Source organism: Pseudopipra pipra, chromosome 3 (assembly GCF_036250125.1).
Source record: "Pseudopipra pipra isolate bDixPip1 chromosome 3, bDixPip1.hap1, whole genome shotgun sequence".
Taxonomy (NCBI): Eukaryota; Metazoa; Chordata; class Aves; order Passeriformes; family Pipridae; genus Pseudopipra; species Pseudopipra pipra.
Genome location: NC_087551.1, coordinates 36,888,514 through 36,911,723, shown reverse-complemented (window position 1 = coordinate 36,911,723; position 23,210 = coordinate 36,888,514). Strand labels below are relative to the sequence as shown.

At 37.6% G+C, this 23,210-nt stretch overlaps 1 protein-coding gene across 2 annotated transcripts in view; it reads right to left on the bottom strand.

Moving 5' to 3' along the window:
* Nucleotides 1-23,210, bottom strand: part of AKT3 (AKT serine/threonine kinase 3) — a 150,525-nt gene that overhangs the window by 7,582 nt on the left and 119,733 nt on the right. For both annotated transcript variants that reach the window (XM_064648682.1, XM_064648681.1), the window contains exons 11-12: nt 11,076-11,290; nt 8,136-8,223 (exon numbers count right to left, since the gene is read on the bottom strand). In XM_064648682.1, the coding sequence (XP_064504752.1) occupies nt 8,136-8,223; nt 11,076-11,290 (303 nt within the window). The remainder of the gene's footprint in view (nt 1-8,135; nt 8,224-11,075; nt 11,291-23,210) is intronic.

Genomic DNA, 23,210 nt, shown 5'->3' with positions numbered 1-23,210 from the left:
CCTCTCTCTTCAACTCCAGAACACTAACACCAAACAATTAATTTGTTCATTTGCCCCACAGCAAAGGAAGCAGAATTGCTGTTAAACTCCCTCCCTTCCCCATGTTCTAGGCACTAGATGCACAGATGCACATGATGTGTACATACTAAGAGACCTATTTTATCTGATCCAAATCTTCAGTAACAGTGCAAGCAATTATTAAGCAAAACCAAATCTCTCTCTTTCATATACTCAGTACAATAAATCTGATTAATACTTTTATAAAACTAAATTCGGTTTTCCCTTACATTGTCATGAATGGAAAACATACAACAGCAGAGAAGGATTTTGAAGTAAAGGTTCGGAGCACTGTAGGATAAATGCTGAAAGAGCTAATATATATGAACTCAATACTAGAAGAATCTTCCAGGTATAAATCCAGTTACATCCGATGTTTAAAACCAAAGTATTCTATTTTATTGCACAAATTTCTACACTTTTTGAAAATTATTTTTGCATGCATTCTGGCTATCCCAAGCAATTCTGCACTATTAAAGCAGATTTCCAAAGTTGTATGTCCCTCCAGCAATGCAGTCACACAATTACTAAGGACAGAGTTACTCCAGTGGAATATCCCACATTGCCATTTTTTTCTCATTTTTCTGTGTCAAAGAAGAATACTCAGAAAGTCCAACTCCCCCCTAAAAAAAAATCCAAACAAAACAAGTAAACATGCAAAACCAAACAAAAAAAGGCCACACAAGATTACAGGAAGACAAGTAATGTACTCTAGATAACGACAAGTGTCCATCACATCCTTTTAAAAAGACACTTTCACAGTTCTCAGCAATAAATTCAGTATGAAAAAAAATCCATAAGCTAACATGTTTATAACAACTTTGCTACTTCCCTGATTGGGATAATTTTTACTGATGAGAAACAGAAAATGTCATTTCACAAAAAATTAAAACATTTCCTTTGAAGATAATGAAAATACAAGCTTAGGAAAAACTTTCTTGTTTCTCAAGGACAAGAAACAATGTCTTTTCAACGGTGCAGCACACATCTCCAGGAGAACAAACTACTCTTGATACCAAGTGCAACAGGGACTGTTCATCCTACAACTACTTTGTGAAGAGAAGGAGCAAACATTCACATTGCAGTCTTTAACAACTGTGATTTAGATTCAAGTAGTTAATGAAAAACAAAAGGTATGGCAAGGTAATATCATTATATGGAGGAATGCGTGGATGTGTAACTGGAGAGGAAAAAGAAAATGCATTAGATGACAACTTTCTTCCTCAAAAACTTACTGGCTAACTACTGGTTTACTCAGGGGTTTTTTACTACTATTTTTTTCTTTTAATCCACTGAAATGAAGAGGCCTCACTATGACTTTAAACCACTTCCTTGTTCTCCCCATCTATCTGAAATAGGAATGGTTATGGAAAATACTTTGAAAACATCATTTCAGGAAGAGAAGCACAGTACTAAATGACTCCTAAGGAACAAAAAATTACAGTAATAATTTTAATCAGGTATGAAAAGCACTATTAAAACAAAATTCATCAAGTTGGCACTCCAATTTGATGCTCAGTAGCAAAGCTTATTAGAAAACTGTTTATCAGTAACATCCAAAAAGTCAGCTGATGAAAATTTCAGGGATGACAAAAGTCTGGGGAAGTGAAACAACTAGAACACATGAAACTAGCCTGTAATGAGAAGGGAGGAACCAGATGCAAATTTATGTCAATGGTGTTTTAGGATTCATCCATCTTACCACAGTATCCTTCATATCCTGGAAATAAAGGTAATTGGAAACTTCAGTGACTGTAGAAACAAACCATCCAGCCATATGGCTCTCAACAACAGCTTACACTAGTGTTTATCCAAGCTGTACCCTGAAGTACACCAACCATCCCCTACAGCCTTTGGAAATGGGGAAACGGTAGCTGAGATTAGGATGCACAGATACAACTCAACAGAGAGCAGCAGGGAAGTTTCTTAATTCTTCCCATACACTTTGCCTCCTTCCCTCACAGCATCACATCTACCGGCACAGCTGTGAGGACAGCCGGAACTGGGGATTGCTCCCTTCCGTCTGTTCTATCCCACCTACACCAAACCAACAGGGGCTAAAGTCTTGTGGACATCCCACTCCAGACTCCTGAGCTGACACCAAAGGCACACTTCCCTTTCCCCAAGTAAATTCTTTCTCTGACATGTATGTAATTGTTGGGATATTCATGAGACACACTCCCAGTTTTAATGGGAGGACCTTTAAAATAATTCTTGTTAAGGAATGAGGAACCAGCATGCAGAGTTTAGGCATCACCTCCAGAAGAAAATGAGAGAAACACTTCCCCAACAAGCTTTCAGACAAAGCAGAAGCAGAGTGTGGTATAAATGACACACCCAAGTGTATGCAGAGGGACACATTCAGACCATTCAACACCACGTTCAGAAGACTGCAGACAGAACCATTCAACACAGATTTTGCCACCAACACACCCTGCTACAGAAACCTGGCAATCCTTCTGAAGGGGTGTCACCTTGTCCACCCCTGGACAAGGCTTCATTTAAAAACACGAAGTAAAATGTCCACAAATTTCAGCTGTAATAAAACTGTTAGAAAGACAAATAAGGTGCAACTTCTGCAGAGATAAACACTGTGACACTCCAGAAGCTTCGCCATACATCCCAAGGGTGACTGAAGTTGAGGTTTAATGATAAAGATTAAAACAGCCAACATCAACTACCACCCTGATGATCACAACATGAAGATGCCACTCTACAGCCAGTGACATTTCATGTTTGGTTTCACAAAAAATAGTATCCAGGCGCTACTGCCACAGCTATTCCCCACTTCTGACATGAGAAGTCAGAAGTCCAAGAGTGATGTGAGTACCCAAAGGCACACTCAGTAACCTGGGCACAAAAGGAGTAAGATGAGCTTTTGATAAGCACAGTCCTTGTCAGTCAGCAAGAGAATCACCCTCCTCAGTCCTGGCTGCCAAGCTTTAGTACAGGATAATTTTCCTCCCCTCATGGCCTGTGCAAATTCAGGAACACACTCCAACCAGACAGGGAACTGCACCTCCTGACAATTTACTCTAAGGAACAGAAATACAGATTTTCAAAGTTTATGCATTACACACACACATATGCATAGATATGTATGTGTCTGTACAAATAAAGAAATAAAAGTCTAAACTCAGTGTGAGTTAAGTGACTTTAAGAGTTGATGTTCAAGACAAAAATCCAATTTCATATCCATCTGTCAAGCTGAATCTGCCCTGGCCATTTCCAAGGCTTGATGTTAGAAATGACAGCAAAAGCAGTACCAAATTCTTAGTGTCTTCATTTTCTCTAAGTGAATGGCATTTCCATTTGGCATCCATCAAGAGCAGCGTGTGAAAAACACCACAGTTTTTCCACGGTTCAAGTCCTGGGAGAGTTGTCACCCATCTCTCAGGGGAAGGAAACGTGCAGATACAGCCAGGTAACAGTCAGATAACCTGACTGTTACAGGTACACTGAGATGAACAGACAGGCTTGATTCTACATCCTGAACTTCCTCACGCTTACTGGACAACTACACAAACACTTCATTATGATAGAAAATTTGCCCAAAAATAATTTACCAGGAATCATTTGTCTTGCTATTGTATAGGAAGTGGTTGAAGCTACTTCAAAGTACCTGTGATGCACTTGATCTGCCAAACGAAAAGTATGATGCTTAAGAACATCAATCTGGTCTTCTTTTTTTTTAATTTAAAGAGAATTTTACTTTAAATGAACTAAAAATTAATACTACCATAAGAATCTCATCCACCAACAGAGTGCCACTGAATCATGCTGAGTAGAAGGGAGAAATACCTGTCCATCCCCCTCAAACTAGAGCTGCCACTTGGAGAAAAGACAGTAATTTGAGTTGAGCTTCAAGCCAATCTGTAAGCATTCCTGTAGGAACTGGTTCATCCCCATACCTGGCCCTGAAGCAGGCAGCCTGTTGCCCAGTCGGGAGCTAGGAATACCCCACAGACCCTGCAGGAGGTGGTCCTAGGCAGGCGGAGGAGGAAGAGCTGGGATTTCAGTGGTAGGAAGAGACACCACACAAATCCACAGAAAACAGGATTCAGCAGGGAGGTTCACCCATGGATAAGCTGTTTTCCAAGTGATGCAATGCTGTTATCACAGAGAGAGAGAGACCAAAAACCCCCAGGACTACAGCAATGTAAGTTTAAGAATCAGACACCCTTATGTATATTTTCCTCCCTGTAAATTCAAGCAGCTGGGGGAAGGGTGGTAATCAACCTCTAGGTCTGCCCATATAGTTTAAAGTATCAGTGAAAACACAATGAAAAGATCAGACTGGTTAGCAGTTTTCTGATCTTTTTACTACTTCACTTGGCAACAACACAAAAGCAACTAACAAGGGTAATTTCTGCAGGTTTTGTTGCAGTGCAGATAATTGTACAAAAATAGTATGACTCAAACAGCAAGGGCCTAAACCCAAATGTTGGTATTTTCCTATTTCCCTCCTGCCCTTTTCCTTCAAAATCTGATACACAGAAGTATTTAAATGTGCATTTAAGATCACAGTTATGTTTTAGATTTTGCCAGGCCTGAACCCAGGGCTTCAATCGTGGGATTTCATCATCTACTGGTTTTGTGTCTTGAGGAAAACAAAGGTAGTCACAGCTGAAGGGTAAGGAACAGCTTCTTGCAGCTGTCAGACTTCATGCTGAAAGTCACTGCCTCCACGCTGAGACAGGTGCCTCCACAAGCACTGCACCTGCAGCAAAGTCAGGCATCCCAGCCTTCTCCATTACTGACACTTGTCCCTATTCCCTTCCCAGTACTAACAAATTAATTTGTTAGCACTCCCTAATTTGCTCCTGGAACAATCAGAGGTATTACCACAAATCAGAAGAAGAAAGATATATATATAGATATAGATATATCTCAGCCCAAATTTCCATGTGGTTTCTTTCTTCTTTCATCTATATTATGTGCAGGAGAAAAAACAGGCCTTGCTAAAAGGTCTGGACGTCCTTTGCCATGAGGCTATTTGAGTGCTTCAAGCCTGAAGACATACCCAAATTTCTACCTTTTAATTAATGCCCATGTGGTTTTTGTTCAGTGAAAGACCCTAAACAGAACATCTGACAACTTAAGAATATTTCTGCAACCCAAATAAAAATACGCTAATACAAGTCTTAAATGAGAAACAGAGACATTTCAAAAGCTTCCTGATTCCAGCTAAAAATAAAACAAATATTTTTTGTAGTATATGGGCTTTTGAAGTCTTCAGAGTTTGCCAAACTATTCAATTTCTCATACTCAGGCACATAGAAAAAAACTCATCAGGGCTGAGATGATCACAGGAAGAACCTGGCACAGGCTGCTCTCTTTCATATGCCCTCATGGTTTTTCTGCCAAAAATAAATACATCAGATCACAAATGCTAACTATTATACATTTTTCATTTAAAGGCAACGATCTTTCTCTGCTCCAGTGTGCCATACAGTATTTTTTTATCATTGTGTAGTACCAAATTAGGTTAACTAGTTAGCAGTATCAGAAAGCTAATAATTCCATTTGACCATTTGGATCCATTTGACCCGACAGAGCTACTGTCACATGAAATACATGAAAGAGTTTACAGATATATAATTCTGGCTTTAACCACACCAGTAAAGTGATAACCTAGTAAGTACAGAGATGCACTTAATATCTGTAAAAATGATAAAATTAGAAGCACACAAGCACAGTGTGAACTATCACAACTACTTGGAATACACGATTTTTCTGTTTCCATTACTCCGAAAGTGAACTTCCATTCTCTCATTGCTAACAGAAACACACTCCTGAAATACAGCCAGAAAATTACAGTGTCATGGTGCATAAAACTCAGGCAAAATTACTCTGAAATATTTTTACTGTGCCAATAATTATATCCACTACCAATTTCATCAAGTGACTCTACTGCTGAAGATTCTACTACTAACAAAAAACAGAAACAGAAGCAAGCATAGAATAAACCTGTTTGAAAATCAATTTGTTTAATGCTCTGAGTTATTTCAGAATACCAAAATACCTCAAGAATATTCATACAAGCATTCCAATAAACATACTCAATGAAAGTTCATTAACAGTGTTATTATCTTTGTGGTTTGTATTTCAGAGCACAGTCTTACACCCTACATACTTCAGAACCTGTAAGACTGTGTGTGCAGATGGAACAACTGGATATTTTAACCAGCCAGACAAATGGCTTTGTTAGGAACAAATAGGAACAAAACTATTTTTTAATTAAACAGAAAAACATACTGTCAGAACTCATTTACATGAGTTATTTTTCCATAAAGAACACACTGTGTGCCAATACTGCACAAAACCAATTCTTACAATCCTTGAAGTTAACCGTTCAACTGAGGAAATTCAAATAATTTTTTTACTAGCAAATTTGGTTTCTCAAAGCAACGGTGGCCAGAACAAACAAAGATGGACTACAATTTCTCCAGTTATAATAACCCAATAAGCCATATCCACTTCCATGATCATAAAAGTGAAGTGCCAGCATTTATATATTTATATATATATATATATGTAACTCTGCAAAATGTCTCCTTTTATTTTAATAGCTCAGAAAAAGATCTTGGCTGAAAGACATTTGCCATGTTCATTTGGAAAGGATCAAAGCGCATGTAATTAGGAGTATCTATATATTCTTAACTAAATATGATGCTGAACACAGTGCAGAATTGAAAGCTCTATTTCTAATGCAAGATAATTAGGAAATCTTTTTCAAGAGAGCAAGAATAATGTAACAGCTTTTTTTCTCTCACCCACTCCTAGAACATTGCAATCCAATTGACTGGGATTTTTTTTACTCTAGAAAGGTCCTCGACTTGTATTTTTAGATTGTATCCTCACAGTGCTTCTCTACAGTGTCCTTACATAACCAACTAGTGGTTGAGCTCGTAAAGTAACCTGATTAATATACTTGCTATGATTATTTAGTGTAAAGTTTCCCAAAACCTTGTGATACTGCCAGGGAAAAATCACACTTGTATCAAGTAACTTCAGAGTACCATATTTTGTATCATCATATACAGGCTTCTATTTCAATGCCGGTATTTGTCAGAGAAGTACCACACCAACAACCACACATTTTAAAATTCCAGTTCAACAACAACTGAAAAAACAGTTTGTATCACTGACATTGTAGCATAAACATATTCTGCTCAGTCGTATGTCTTCCATTTTCCTTTTATTTGAACAAAGCAAAAAAAGTAGAAAAAAACTATCTTTTAAAATTACACAGCTCAACTGGCAACGTAAAACAGTTGGGGGGAAAAAAGAGAAGTCTTTATCAAAATAGAAGGGGTTTATAGCAACAAGTAAATTCTTACAGAAATACTAAGATAAAATCAGTTTCTGTATATAAAACAACTTCCGTGGAATTGAGTTTCACTACTGAGATAAATTCATTTTCTAAAATCATTCCCAAAGTGTTGATCATTACAGGAACAGGACTGGGTTTAAAGAAAGCTGTTTCAATTGAATTCCCAGCACTCACTTTTTTCTCCGCAAGCTGTTTTGGCTCAGTGTTTTAATGTTATTTTAATTTTCTTAGATATCTTTTTAAAAATAAGTTTCAAAAACGTTTCTATTTATACACAAACAATTAGAAAGTAGATTTTTGCTATGAGCCCCCTCCAATGCCTTAGTCTCCCTTTTCCATGAAACAACTTTTCAATAAAGGGAAGAAATAGAAATACAATTCAGGATAAACTTATATTACATTTTCACATTACCTTGAGTCATACACCTACTTTTCTCTTGAAGGCCCAGGAAGAAAAATGGAAAGGAAAAAATTTGGACATTTACATAATAGAAGAAAAATCTTTGCTGAGTTTAGGTTGGTTTGCAAAATTTATTTCTGGTGAACTGACACATTATTACTGAAAACCCAAAGATTAAGTAAGTACACCTTGTTCAGAATAATTATTCATTTGTAGTAACACAAAAAAGTTGCAAAGAAAAAAATTACTAACTCCAGAGAACAGCAATCCTATGACTACCAGTTGAAACAACCTTGCAGAAGCCAGATTATTCAATGTCATATAAATATAATAATGACATACCTTTTTATCATATACGTCTTGCCAGTTTACTCCAGCAAAGAAACTATGACGCATGATTTCTTTTGCATCATCTGGGCCTCCACCAAGTCTAAAGAGTGTGAGGAAAAAAACCACATATTAAACAAGCATTATTTTTATAGTGAGATCAAGTTACTGTTACAGTTGGAAAAATGACCGTTTCTTTTTGACTATCTGGGAACAATTTTCACCCATTTAATATGTAATTTTCACCTGTTTAATATGAATTCCAATGATCTTTAGAGAAAATGTGATAGCAGAATTATCCATGCCATGGTCTATTCTATTTGATTATTCCAACTACAGTGTTTGTTACTGCCCATGATGAGCTCTTTTAGTAATTCATTAATTTTAAAAACATACTTAAGTTTAGTTTGCTTGAAACACCAACTAACATTCTGGCTAACTATTAAAAACCCAAACCAACCCAATAATGCTGAAATAAAATTTTGCCAAGGAGGTGCCAGCCACTGAATCAGTAATGACTCGCACATCATTTTTGTACAGTGTTCGCTGCTGTTGCATCTGGGTGCTGTAACAATTAACCAATTACCATAAAATAGTCTCAATCTGAGTCAATTAGTATAAATTAATAAATTGTAGGCCTGCTGAGAAGGTTATTTAAAGGCCGTTGTAAATAACCACACTATTCACTGTGGCCTGTAGCTTGCCAAAGCCAGACTCTGTCTGTTAAATCATCCTAGGAAGTTAATTTCACCTACTTTGGGTGAACTTGCCCAAGGCGATTTGAGCTACAGAAGTGGCCACTGCTGCCAAAAGAGGAGGGTCCCACCCCTGTCCATACCTCTCCTCTCTCATTTGCATCTACAGCATCAATCCCACTTGATGACTCTGAGCAGAGTCAGCTCACTAACCTGGAAGAAAAGTAACCCCACAATGAGAAGAGAGAGAGGAGATAAGAGAAGAGAGGAGCCAGAGGAGAGAAGAGAGAGAGAAGAGAAGAGAGAAGAGAAGAGAGAGAGAAGAGAGAGAGAAGAGAGAGAGAAGAGAGAGAGAAGAGAGAGAGAAGAGAGAGAGAAGAGAGAGAGAAGAGAGAGAGAAGAGAGAGAGAAGAGAGAGAGAAGAGGAGAACTGGCCATTTTTTGTTGCATTAGCAAGTCCAGTTTGACTAAATGAGTTTAGTGAGTTCCTTGAGCTGCTACTGTGGGTAAAGAAAGAACCACACATCCAATCATAGGACCATCTGCCCTTTTCAGCAGCAGAAGTCAACTTTCAGGACTTCTCAGCTCTCATCTAACTTCTCCCTGAGGCTGGCTATCCTACTGCCCTAACAGAAGGAAGCTGCAGCAGAGAAAAAAAGCTAATCTTAACTGAACAAGCAGACCATACGTGTTAAATATTGACAAGAAGAGTGACACATACAGTTTGTGTTTCATTAAAAGGAACTGCTAAAGATATAAAGACAAATTTTAAAAGAACCATTTAACTAAGATAAATTCCTCTCTAAAGCATTTACTGTAAGTAGGAATAATTTCCACAACCAAGAAAAAACATCTTTATTGGTATTACCCTGCTGCCAAATTACTAAAATATTCTGGACTACTATGTCACTCTTGCAATAACTGAGTGTAAAGTTATTCTAATTTCCAAGCTGTATTCCTCCTTGTTTCTCAACTACTTATTGTAAAATTCTCTATATCTTGGCAAAGCATGGCATTTAGCCTGCAGTCTCCAGACTTCTCTCAATATCTTCCTTTCTAGTTGCTCACAAAAAAAGCTGAATTGATGTTACTCCGTGCTCCCACCCTATTTAGCATTAGCTAGCACAAGAACTTGAATATAACTAAGCTTGTAAATGTAAGTCTGTAATAAACACTCCTGTCTGCAAAGATTAATCACAAGGAAGCATCTTTTCAATTCTAAAGGCAAATATATTTGATGGGTCAGATTGTTTGGAGTTTAAAATGCATTAGGAGCTGCTACAGAAACACAGTTTTATTCTACTCTCCATGTATTTGGCTGGTTGGTCACAGTTTGTTTGTGCTGCAAACAGCAAATTCAGTTAGAGCAGGCAGGCTGACCACTTGTGCTGTCCTGGCTGTAGCACTTGGCTGCATCCAGACAAATCCCTTGAAAAGGCATGACAACCACTCCTGCCTGGAGCACCTGCAGGCAATGCTCACTACTGAAGACTTCTTGAGAAGAACCAGAGGATGAAGGAGGACTAGAGAAGAGAGACAGACAATGTCTGCAGCCCGAAAACATGCCAAGAGACTCACAAGAATGATATATATTGGGGGAAAAAAGGTACCTACAAACAAATCCCACTGATTACCAAGGCAGAGATTTGTTTTAGAACCACAGAGGACTGGACACTGCTGGTCCAGTGCTGGAGCCACTGGAAAATGGCTCTACTAGGCAACAATCCCAGAGGGAAAAGCCCATCACAAAAGGGCACAGACAGCAGCTGGGTGATACTTGCTTTCAAACCACTCTATTTAAATTTCACTCAGAAATTGCATTGTTTAACGAGTTACAAGTTTACATGATCTAACATATAATTTATTTATGTGCCCTAATATAGCTGTGGCTGTCTATACATGTCTCCTGCCATGATCGGGAAGAACAAGTGCTGTAGTCCCCATGAGACACCACAGTCAACTTAGGGTTAAGTCCTACTGGGAAAAACAAGTCAGAGCTTTCACTTTGTTCTGGTACACATTCTAAACCTAAAAAGACCCCTGTATTTGCTGTGAATGATTAAAAAAGTTTCTCCTGCATTTTGTAAATTATTGATGCATTGAAAAAGTGGAAATCTGAGACTATATGGCTGCATGTGGCCCTCTCTTGTGACTGACAGATCCTTCAGTCAGAAAGACCAGGTGCCACTGGCCTATTTTTACATTACCCAGTACAATTAGAATATTTATTATGCCTGTATACCCAATTAATTTCACTTACCGCTTATTTGGATCCTTTATCAGTAGGCCTGATAATAATGATTTTGCATCTGCAGACAGGGTTCGAGGAAATTTTATGTCCTCCATTAGTATCAGTTCAAATAGTTTCTCGTGATCTTGGTTGTAGAACGGTAATCTTCCACACATCATTTCATACATGACAACTCCTAATCCCCACCAGTCCACTGCACGACCATAGTCGTTATCTTCTAATACCTGAGATAGAAACCAAAAGCATCTGTAAGACATACACTACTTCATACACAATCATTTCAGTCTGTTTGATGCAACTCTATACAAATGGGTTTCTGAGACTTTATTTTCACAGTGTGCTACAAGGACTCCCAGAACCTAACTCAGTACTTGCAACTGCAGCACTGACTCACACACCTGAGCTCACTGAAATTCCAGGCATACCACAGACTGCACTGCTAAAAGCAAACCAAAAAATTGAAAATGACTTGCTCAAAATGGTCTTGACTGCCTTTTCCCCTTTCCTCTGTCCTCTACCATCCCATTTACATCATACACAGCTTTAGAAAGAGACACTATCTGCAGGTACTAATGCCTCAGTTAGATGTGGTGAAGCAACTCTTTGCTCAGTCACTTGCTCTTTCTTACCCCATCTGTCCAAAGTCTTCAATTTAGTACCACCTTAATCTTACTGAGACAAGTTTAGTTTCTTTATGATCTTCATTTATATTAAAAGTCCTCAATGTTTTTCTCCTGACAGTTCCCTTGTATTCCATTAAATAGTCCTAACAGCTGAACTGCGCCAGTGCAAAAAAATACGACAATGTTTATACGATACCATGTTTACTATGATACTATGCTTATAAGACATAAGCATGGAAATGTGATAAAGTTGATATCATTTGTTAACATAATGCCTCCAATGTCATGCACCTAAAAACAGCCCTTCTGCCAGCAGCCCCAGAGAACTGGAGCAAGGAATCTAAGCAGTGTGTCTTAACCTTAATACACCTTCATATTAAACTGCAGAAATGGAGACAACATAAGAGCAGCATACACACATAACAACACCATAAGCAATAAGGAAATGAAGGCTACTGAATATATAATTCCAATTTCTGTGCATTTCTAGTAGATCATACCTGTGCATTCAAAAAAGATGAAACTGTTAGAAGTTAATAAACATTAAAACGGAAGGCACTATGACCGTATGTGTCAAGTTGCCAATATTTCCTACAGAAAGATCTATTAAAAAAACCTTAAAACAAGAAATTAGACTTAAATAATAAACAGGTAGAAAGCTCAAAGAAATGCAACGAATACAGCAGAACTATATTTATAAAGAAATAATTACTTATATAGAATTGTTACTGTATCACTGGAAGGCAGACTCTGAAAGGCAGCACCATGTGACTGATTTAAAAAGAACCCCAACCAACAACAAACTAATTCACAGAAAATGAAATACTTTTTACAACACACAGACACATGCAATCACCATCACAGAGCTCATCCAGATATCTAAAGGAACAGCCTTTTAGATACAAGGTAGTGAAAATCTGGTGATATGTAAAGCCTTCAGTTTTGGGGTAAGAACTGAATCAAGTCCCCCAAAACTGAATCAAGTCCCCCTTTGAGACCCCTCCTAAGAGGAGGGGGTGGACTCCTACTGGATGGAAGTCCTAAAATGCAACATACAGCAGAGAGAGAGGAGCTGAAAAGCTCAAGACGTCCTGGAAGCTGGACCGAGACAGCCAGACAGAATGAGGGGGAAGTGGTCTTGTTCCCCCCCCTCGCTGCTGCCACACTGGCAGTTTTGAGACAGAGCAAAGGAGCTCTGATAGAACACTTAGGGCAAGGACTGAACTGAAAGCTGCCCTAAATGTTCTGACTCGAGGGAACTCAGCCCCTCGAGGAAGGGACCTTCATGGGGGTCTTACACTCCATGATATGACGAGCTTTTGTCCTGGCTATCGCAGTCCACGGGAGAGAGACCTTTGCTTGGAGACGAAGGGCTGAGAGGGATGAGAGAAGACCCCCTCGTGTGTAATGGGAAGAGATCCAGCTACAACTTCAGCTACAACTGCTGCATAGAAGAAGAGAGACATTGCTGCCCTGAACATGGAAAAGATCTTTCCTTCTTCCCTTCTGGACTTTTATGGGAGGGAGAAGAGATTTGATCCAATGTAAATACTGCTTTATCATAGGAGAGATAGTTAAGATTGTGTATATAATGTATTATAATATTTATTTGTGTAGTGATTGTAATATAATTCCCTTCCCCCCATATTGAGTCTTGTGTTGTGTCTGGAAAACCCATCTCACACTGGGGTGAGATGTGGGGGGTGGCTTGGACTCGGAAATTGGATTTTGGTGGTTTCAAACCACCACAAATGAATACAGCAATATCTAAAAGATCCGAAATAACTTTTAGCCATGAGTACGTTATCTTGTGATTGCCTAAAATGTGTAATAATTTCCTCTGAAGCAAGGGCAGACACAGTCCTCACCTACCTGGGGACATTAAGCGGCCATGGCCACACACAGGACACACACACTACCCTAGCCAGCCCTAATGAGGGGTGTTGAGCTCATTTATTTGCCTCTCTTTTTTCTCCTACAGTAAATCCAAGCCTGCTCTGAAGTGTCTGGTGTATGCTATTAGCAGAAACAACATGCAGTCTGATCCAGTATGGCAATTTTGGAAATCCCAGAGTAATTAATGCATTCATACTCCTAGTTTTCACTGTCCTTAAGGATTAGTAGTAGAAACACAATGAAAAGAAGTATCTTAAAAATCTCTCTTGTGTATATAAGATTAAAAAAAATCATAAATATTAACACATTAACACATACTATTTACAACTGTGCCAAAACAAACAGACTCGTTACATCATTGATATTTCCAAATAGAGGGTGAAATTTTGGAAAGTGTAAAATTCAACAAATTATCTGAATAAGTACATATGACAAAACTAACTAAAATAACTCCCACATTTTAAAATTAATTAAATGTTTTATGAGTTTGAGCATATTGCAAGCTATTTGCTGAAAAACTGTATATAAAATCTGTGACGCTTGTCTTTAAATCACTGTTTTTTCTACCACAGAATAAAAGCATTATGCATTTTTCTACTATATCTATTAGCACTGTTACTATTTCTCTTATCTGTAAAGTTAGCTACTCTTTTCTTTTGAAGCTAGCAAAATATATAAAATTATGAGATAGCGGTAGATTCTTTTTACAAGTAAGTTGAGGTGTGGTTTGCATTTGTGATTTATAAAAGAAGGCAACTGGAAAATAAAACATATCGTTCTCTGAACAAGGCAAGTCACATGGACAATAGCTAAAGAAAATTGTATTTGTGCCTTTACGTAATTTATGCAGGACTTTACCTAATAATAATAAAAAGTATGAACAACCTTTTGCTGCATTCCCACAACAGCAACAAAACAGTGGTACAAAGGAAGTGCCAAATGTGATTTTTAACCTCTTTTTACATAAAATCATAAAAAAGCATAAAAGCTGGATTAACTGCCTCCCAAACCCGCATATCACCAGCCGGGTTCTCATCCCCAGCTGGCAAAACTGGCAACTCTTTATTTTTGTTTAAATACCTGGTTTACAGCCAGCCAGACAAGCAAGAGCATCAAAAGGGTTTTATTTAGGCAAAAGGAAAACAGCCTGAAAACAGTGTAAATAAAGCAAAATGCATCTCAAGTTATTTTAATATACCTGTAATAAAATTCTGCATAATGCATTCACAGTGAAGATGCACTATTATTTCCTTTAAGTCATTTCTAGTCCTCATGGTGTTAAGAAACTCCAGGATTTGTAGGCTGTGACCAGTCAATGGAAGTGAAGTGCTGGAGTCCAGCAGCTCCTACAACCAAATCTATGCAATTAGGGCAGGCATGAGAACATGTCTATACACACTGCCCTAGCATTACAGAATCCTTTCCAAACAGTTCTTGGATTTGAGGAATTTGTTTTTAATTACGCTGAACATAGGTCAAGAAAGCCTCAATTTGGCACTAAAATGAACATGACACACAGCTGCAAGATTTGTACCTAGGAAGAGTTCAATCTTTTGCCTACCATGAATTGAGTATCTACTTTTGGAAACACCTCCTTTGGTTGTGAGGACTAACACTGCTGTCCTCTCCAGTATTTGTGGGATATTCTTGTATATGTGGGGCACTAGCCTAAGCACTCACCCAAACACAGACACTGTGGAAAGTTTGATCTCTTGGACTTTGTGCGCTGCCCTTAAGAGCTGCCTCCATCAGCCGATTCTTGTTCCTTGCCGTTAAGGACCCCCAAGTCTGTCTTTAAGCAAATGCACTGTCCTAACAACCCAGTCCCATCAAGGTCACAGCAGGAAAGGCAGCAGGCCCACCAAAACCACCATAGAGGGCACAAGCTCAACCACTCTGGTATCTGTTGTAAAGTAAGGTACTAATATTTTCTAGGAGTACAACACAGAAGGATCACACAGAACTCACGAGCTCAGAAAGAGCACCTTACACTGAGCACATACTCAGGTTCATTTTCATAAAGTAAAGATGAAGTTACATGCTTTCTTTCACAAAATTTGTTTAAATAGTGAGATCATTCGGATATATGACTTCCCTTCCTTCATCCGCTTCACATACATTGGGTGCCAGAATCCCAAGCCACCTGTCAAGACCTAGGTGAGGTTTCAGGAGATAAGAGCTCCAGCATGATGTGGATAGCACTGATAGTCACTCATCCCTCACATCATCACAGGACCCAAGTGACTTCCCAGCACTGAGTAAGGCAGAAGGTGGACTGACTGCAGTTCTGGATGATACCACAGATCATGGGAAATAAAACTCAAAAAATTACCATCACTTTTATAACTTAGGGGAATCTTACTCAATTTGTTTTCAGGGCTCTAGTTTCACAACTGGTTCTTTCAGAGGCAGTGCCAGCCTAATTCAGGGTCTTGTTTCTGTTCTCTCACCACAGTTTCCCTTACCTTGCCAAAATTAGGCAACACACTATATAAGAGAGTAGAAAAAATGGAGGAAAAAAACTTCACATTGGACTATTTTTCACCTGAATCAAGTTCTCTGATCTAAGCCACCCAACTGCCATGTGAACAGTTCCAGTAGCAGAAGTGAGAACACCAGGACAGGCAGCATCAGATATGGCATTGCTGCAGAAAGAAATGCTTGTCAAACTCTGCCCCAAAATTACACCACAGAAATTACACTGACTCTGACAGGTATTCCTGCATGCACAGACAGCTGTAACAGCTGTGCTCACTTAATGGGAAGATTAAGGCCCTGCTTCCCTTCCCCACCAGCATTTCTCTAAAGCACACCAGCAGTATAACAGGGTTTCAAAGGGGGCATACACTCATAGCTGCACCGAAACCACCACAGTTTTTACAGGCATTGTTGCTCCTCCAAAACTTAACACTTACACCTGCAGTACAAGGACACAGCCTGGGTTTATATGGATGCTTTTAAAAACAGCTGTACAGGTGCCACTGAAGTTTGTATTTTCCAGTCTTATATAAATATGTAAAAGATTAAGTAACACACACTTTCTAACAATCAAGAAACACCAGGCATCTGCAGGTACTTTAGTGATTTTATGGATGTTTTAGCAGCACTGGACAACATTATAGTTTCAGCTAAGGGAGAGCTATTTATTTACCTTAAAATTTGTCTTCGTATTGTGGTTAAAAGGCAACTCAACTGTTCCTTAAATTTACTGAGATAGCAGGAATAGCCAAATGTAACAAGGGAAAACAAACTATTCTCTAGTGACTCCGCTACCTCTGCACACCTTGGGGTTTCTGGAGAGTATTGCTGGCAATGACCAATATATACACAATGAGACAGTGCTCTGTACATAGAGCAAAGACTGTAAAGCCCTACATACAAAATAAAAAAATTCAGTTCACAGACATAAATTTTCCTTTATGATGACTAAGACAACACAAACACACTGCAGGGCTGCTAAGATCATGGTAATTCAATTGTGGTTTTCCCTCATACAGAATAATTCATTCTGCTGGCAAGTAATTACAGATCAGTAAAGAAAAATACTCTTGTACTTACATTTATTGACCAAAAAAAAAAAGAAAAAAGCAATCTTATAATATTATAATACTATTCCCCACTGCTGAAAAGTCCACTGTCTCAGACTTGAATAAAAAGTTGTTAGTACCACTGGAAGTTTTCTCTTTCCCAGAAAATAAAATCCACCGAAAAGACTTCCTCCTCTACTTCAACAGTTGTTATAGATTTTAATCTTTGGGTTTATTAGTTAATACATCTCCAGGTATCCTTTGCTTTACACATGTCACTCCTTTAAAAGCCTAACGTACAGTCCACAGAATTTGGTGTCCATTTAATTTTATGGTGAAAACCAGTAAAAAGATATCTTTTATTCTCTTTATTACTTCAGTAGCTAGAGCTGGAGGCAACAGCTTGAGATACATCTGCAAACTCCTGTTCACAAGGGCTTGGGGCAGAGACTTAGGAAGCAGACAACTCAGTGCCAAAGGGAAGGTGATACCTGCACAGCCAATGCTTTTACAAGTTTCTGTGAAAAGAAATTTTTTTAAGGAGGCCAGCCAGCAGTATAACAGGTGAAGTCTGTGAGCATCTTAATCACATACTTCCCCTCACCTTCAGTGGAACTAGGATTCTGCAATACTTCACTAATCACAGAACACTGAATATAAGGTGTGACTACCTCAGACACAAACTGAGCTGAATCCAGAAAGTCCCTTAATCCTGTCTTTACCGCATTTTCTTGAAACACAACATCCCTGATCAGCATCCTCTGGAAGACTTTTGGTTGCACAGCAGAAATTCACACAATCAAGATCTGTATTTCCCACAGACCTTTAAATGGTAGGTAGCTGCTGTAACTTCTGGACTCTGCAAACACAGACAGATTTAGCAGTAACTTTGAGCATGAAAGGCTCAATGTAAAATTCATTGTCAATCCTCTTCGAAGGGTTGTCAGCATTGGGTTTTACCTTTAAGAGAACAATATCGAAATATTGGACTCATACTTTGTGCTGGATAACCAAGGCAACTTAATGGAAAAGCAATTACATTTTTGACATAGTTATGGTTTCCCTTTATCTATGAGACACAGACCTTCAGATAGGACATTACAAGTAGCTTGTTGCTCAATCAATAATTTTGACAGAACAGATGGGAAAATATTTAAACATCTAAACAAACTGTCTGCACACCTATGTTGTGAAAGAAAACTGAGAACTTGGATACACCAATGTACTGTTAATTTAAGGGGAAAAAAACCCTGTTTTCAATTAACCTTACAGTTCAGGTGGAGTGTATGTTCCTTAAGCATTCCTGGTAACCTTTCACACATTTTTATTGCTACAGTTGCTGGTCTGTTAACAAATATTCACCCACGTATTATTCAACAAAAGTTAAAAAGTGTGTTTCCTAGAACCTTCTATCAATTGTGGTAACAACTACAACAATGAGAAAGTTTATTATCTAACACTAGTGAACAAAGAGATACAGACTTTAAGCCAGATGTATGAAAATCCACCCTACAGAAGGGTATGTTTGTCAAGTATTATACAATTTAATTACTATAACCGTCTCTTGGTATGAAGAGTGGAAGTGTTGCTGCATCAATAGTAAAAAAACCCACTTGAATGAATACTCATTGGTTTTATCATACACAGCTGAAAAGACAAAACATCAAGGTTATAGACACCCCAGGAAATGGACACCTGAGATTTTCTACTGCTCTAATTTTTGCAGATAGTTTTGCTCCATTTTCTATATAGTTTGCAATACTGTTTTACTTCTGGTCCTAATGTAAACTATCTTCCCAATACATTTTTGTACTTGAGATTTTGCCCATCTTACCTAGTTTTTTGTTATGTAACCTTAACAAAATAAATAGCCAACTAATTTTTTTTTAATTTGTTGGAACACGTGCTGCATCAGAAATGGTATATTCTGATATAAATGTGAATTAAACAAAACCTCCTAGGGTAAAGAGTGTGCAATATTAATTAATGCATTTAACCTCCTATAAGAGACAGACTTCAGTAGTATTCAAAATCTAGGGAAAAAAAAAAAGGTAGTTAAGCTGTTGCACATGAAAAAAAGTATTCTATCAAAGAGCTGGCCCTGGCGAAACATCAATGATAAAAAAAAAGCCAAGAAAACAACCACATCATGTTAAAAGACCCTTGAAAAGACACCTTTCATAGAAGGCAGCAAATAAGAGCAAAATATTATTTCAGTCTACAGAAAGATAGCACGTGTCTCTCATAATCCTCTACCCACTCTACCATTAGAAGAAAAACTGCAGACTTGTTCCTATCTTTATTAATTATCACTGCAGTAGCAGTAGTCTCTAAAACATACACTGTCAAAAGATGCAAGATGTGTAAGAAGTAATAAATAATGATAATACTGTGATATTTTTTTCTGGTTGCTCATTCTTCCTGAAATTATTTTGAATATTTACTGATGTTAAACAGCATTTGTTCAGCTTTTGTTTATGCTTCATTACTCTCAGAAAAACTAAAGGCTTTTGCTGAGATGGAAATAATGTTTGTATTGATTAAATGAAAATTAATGAAAAAGGCTTCAAGCATGTCATTGAGACAGTCTTTCTAAGAATTGTCACACTTATTTGTTTTACAAAAAATGTGCATTTTATCAGAAAATAGCTCTGTGCTTTAAAGTTCTGGTTTGAGTACAAAAGTTTATTTATGGGCAGTGTCAAGATAATCTCTTTTCTAGTCTTTTGTTTATTATTTTTGCATATTTGTTACATCTTTCCCCTTGAGAAGTCTGATACTGCATGTGGACAATTGGTTTTTGTGCCTGATGAGATTAACCAGATAGCATGAAAATTCAAATTCTTCTTACATTATTGGTTATCTGGCTTCAGGAGGAAGTCTAACTCTTCTGCTAATCTATCTGTTGTTGCAGCAACTCTGCTGTATGTGTAACTGAGAAATGCTTTCCTACTCTTATCTAAATGCTCCCCATCTTTTGACCTTGATACTGGTTATTGCCAATAAATGATGTTCTGCTCTGGATACCCTGCCTTGTCCACATTTCATCACGTTCATCTCAGGGGCCCATGGGCAACACCAAGCTGACAAAAATGCGCACATTCAAATCACTAGTAAAAAAAATAATTTTTTACTTGTAATTCTAGTGTAAAGAGAAAATTCCATATTGTGAATCTCCCATAAATCAAAAGGGAAAATATTTTCAGGCATAGATGCTATTCTTCCTCACCCCCCTCCACTGGTCCTCACTCAGAAATAAAATGTAGCCAAATATACAGCAGACAGCTGTTCAAGAGCACGTGCCAGCACTAAACCACATTTCCACAGGTAAAATAAATTCTATTGTACCTCTGCTAAGAATCAGATTATGCATGAAGCATCTAGGTAAACACAAAGTAAACTTCAACTATCCTTTTGAAGCCAAAAAAAAATCAGTTAAGTAAAATACAACAGTATAACCACACTGTTCAGGTACTGAGCAACTACTAACTATACTTCCAGGAAAATGAGTCCAGGTTATAAGAAATTTTGGCTTTTTGGTTTTAAGCAAAAGTCAACAACCAAAAACAAAGCATTCTGCCTCACCAGGAAACATACTATAGCTTAAGACAAACACTACTCAAATACAAAACAAAAAAATAATTATGGCATCAGCATTGGTAGAAGACTTGGCAATTAATATTTATCGGAGTAGATACTTTTTATTTTATGGAAAAAAATACATTTCATCATTGAAGTTTTTTTTAAAAGAATCTTTAATTTTTTTATATAACTTGATAGATATGAATGTTAAGACTTCATTATACTAAGGAAAATGAATAAGCAAATGTCCAACTCTCATAGTAGGGTAGGTACTTGGATGTGACGGTTCACACAAAAGACATTTTCTTTTGGTGATTATACCTTCTCTACTTGCTTAGCTTTACATTTGCGTATACAACTAAGAGGTAATGCTGCCTGTTAGAGATTAGCTCTAGTCATGCAGATATCCTCATTACACACATAATTTATGTACCATTACAATAAGAGGGTTAAAATCTTTTTGTGACATCAGAAGAAAAACATTATCACAACTGCAACACTACCAATGTATTACTATAAAGAATGACCCTTTTGACACCATTCTTTGAGTATGTAACACAACTGAGTTGAATGCATCATTTTAAAAGAAAGAAAAAATAGTACAACTACCACCTTTCCAACTCTCTGGCTGATAAAAACTACCCTTGGACAAAACAACACTGTATAACATAACTTTCCTAAATATATATTGAACACTCATAGGTCCCATTTCTTTTAAAGATTTTGTGGGTTTGTTTGGTTTTGGGGGCTTTTTTGGAGGGCTGGGGGGTGCACTTCATTTTGTTCATTCTAACTTGGCGATCAAAGAATTTTTATTTTTACACTATTACAGAAGTGCATTTTTCTAGGTTTCCAAAACCACCTTATTCAACCTTCCCCATCTGTCACCATCTGCTTCTTTTTAGCATGTACTTTTTGTGTGATCACATAAGCATGTGAAAAATAACTAACATTGAGATGATTGTCTGCTGGTACATTTGAGGACTGGGCATAATAAAAGTGAACTGCCAAAACGTACTTAACACTTCTAATTTTGTTGGGTCTTGCATGTAAGCTACATTTGATTTTCAAACTGTTTTACAGTTGGAAAGTTGATCAGGTACTCTAACTCAACAGTAAAACTGAGACTACATAATTAGCTCAGCACTAAAAAGATTATATTCAAAGGGAGGAACAAAACCCAGAAATATATCCACACGAGTTCACACATCCATCTTGACTGAGTCTGTCTGCACTATATTGCCTGAGGCACAGGATAAGATGCTACAAGAAGCCTACTTCTGGACAGTCACTGCCTGTGTCTTCTTTCCAAGTTACCACAGGGCAAGTTACAAAGGACTCTCATATTTACAAGCATGTAAGAAATCTCACAGATATCCTTGGAGAAGCAAAGACACTAAGTCGACAGTAGAAACAGAATGGAAAGACAATGCAATTCCTTAACAATGCAGCAGATATTGCTTCTAGTTCTAGGTGAAAAATAATTGGAAAATACCATCAAGGCACAAAACCTGAATGATGGAGGTATCTGTTTCCAGGACTCTATCATGCACAACATAGCATTTCTGCTTGTAAAGGCACTTCTTAGTACAGTTTTAACATGAAAAGAACAAACAAGAGTAAAGCTATAGAACCAAACTTATCTCCAACCCTTCAAAAATACATTAGCCTCACTTTAAGAGAATTTCATACACAAAATTCTTCTTATCTTTTTGGAGCACCGCCACTATGGGCCTCTCAGGTCTTTAGCAAAACCGCTATGAACCAGAATACCAGTATGTTTTTATCAGTGTAGACAATTTGTTCAAGTGTCTCCTTATCCTTTTTCTAAAAAAGGAAATAACAGAAGTACATAAAATAAAAAGAACCACAATTACAACAGGAACTATCCCCTCCCCTAAATAAACCCTAACAATCAATATTCCTTAGTGCTCACCAGAGGTAAAGAAACATGAGTGAGAACTTGCCCTCTAGAGCATGATGAAGAATGAGACTAACATGAAGTTTCTTCTCCACTGTCTTTTTTATAGCAATTTCCCAACTCTTAGAAGTTCACACTGGTCCTAAAACCTTGTGAATGCATATGCCATGTAGCAGCATCTTAACAGTAGCTTTCCCTTAATTTGTGGCATTTCCCACAAATTCTCTTTTTCATCCAGTAGTTCTGAAGGTGGAAAATAATGACTATTATTTATACACAAGTTGCACAGAATTTTAAAAAGTACATTAAATTTAAAGAGAAAGGAGATTAAAAGGAAACTGCACAAGCCACGACAAAAATTATTCTGTCCTTCGGTTCCTCTATATTCCTACACAAACAAGTCTTCAGCAAGCTTCTCTTCAATTTTAAGTTGCTCATCAATTTCTCCTGCTGTTTGTGTCTCTTTGCAACACATTCCATTAGTTTTTCATAATAGAAAATTAACAAAATAACATAGTTGTCTTTAGTCCAAACTCTCTTTCCTGCCTAAAATCACATTTTTCCCCATAAGAAAAAGTTAGTTTCAGTTCATATC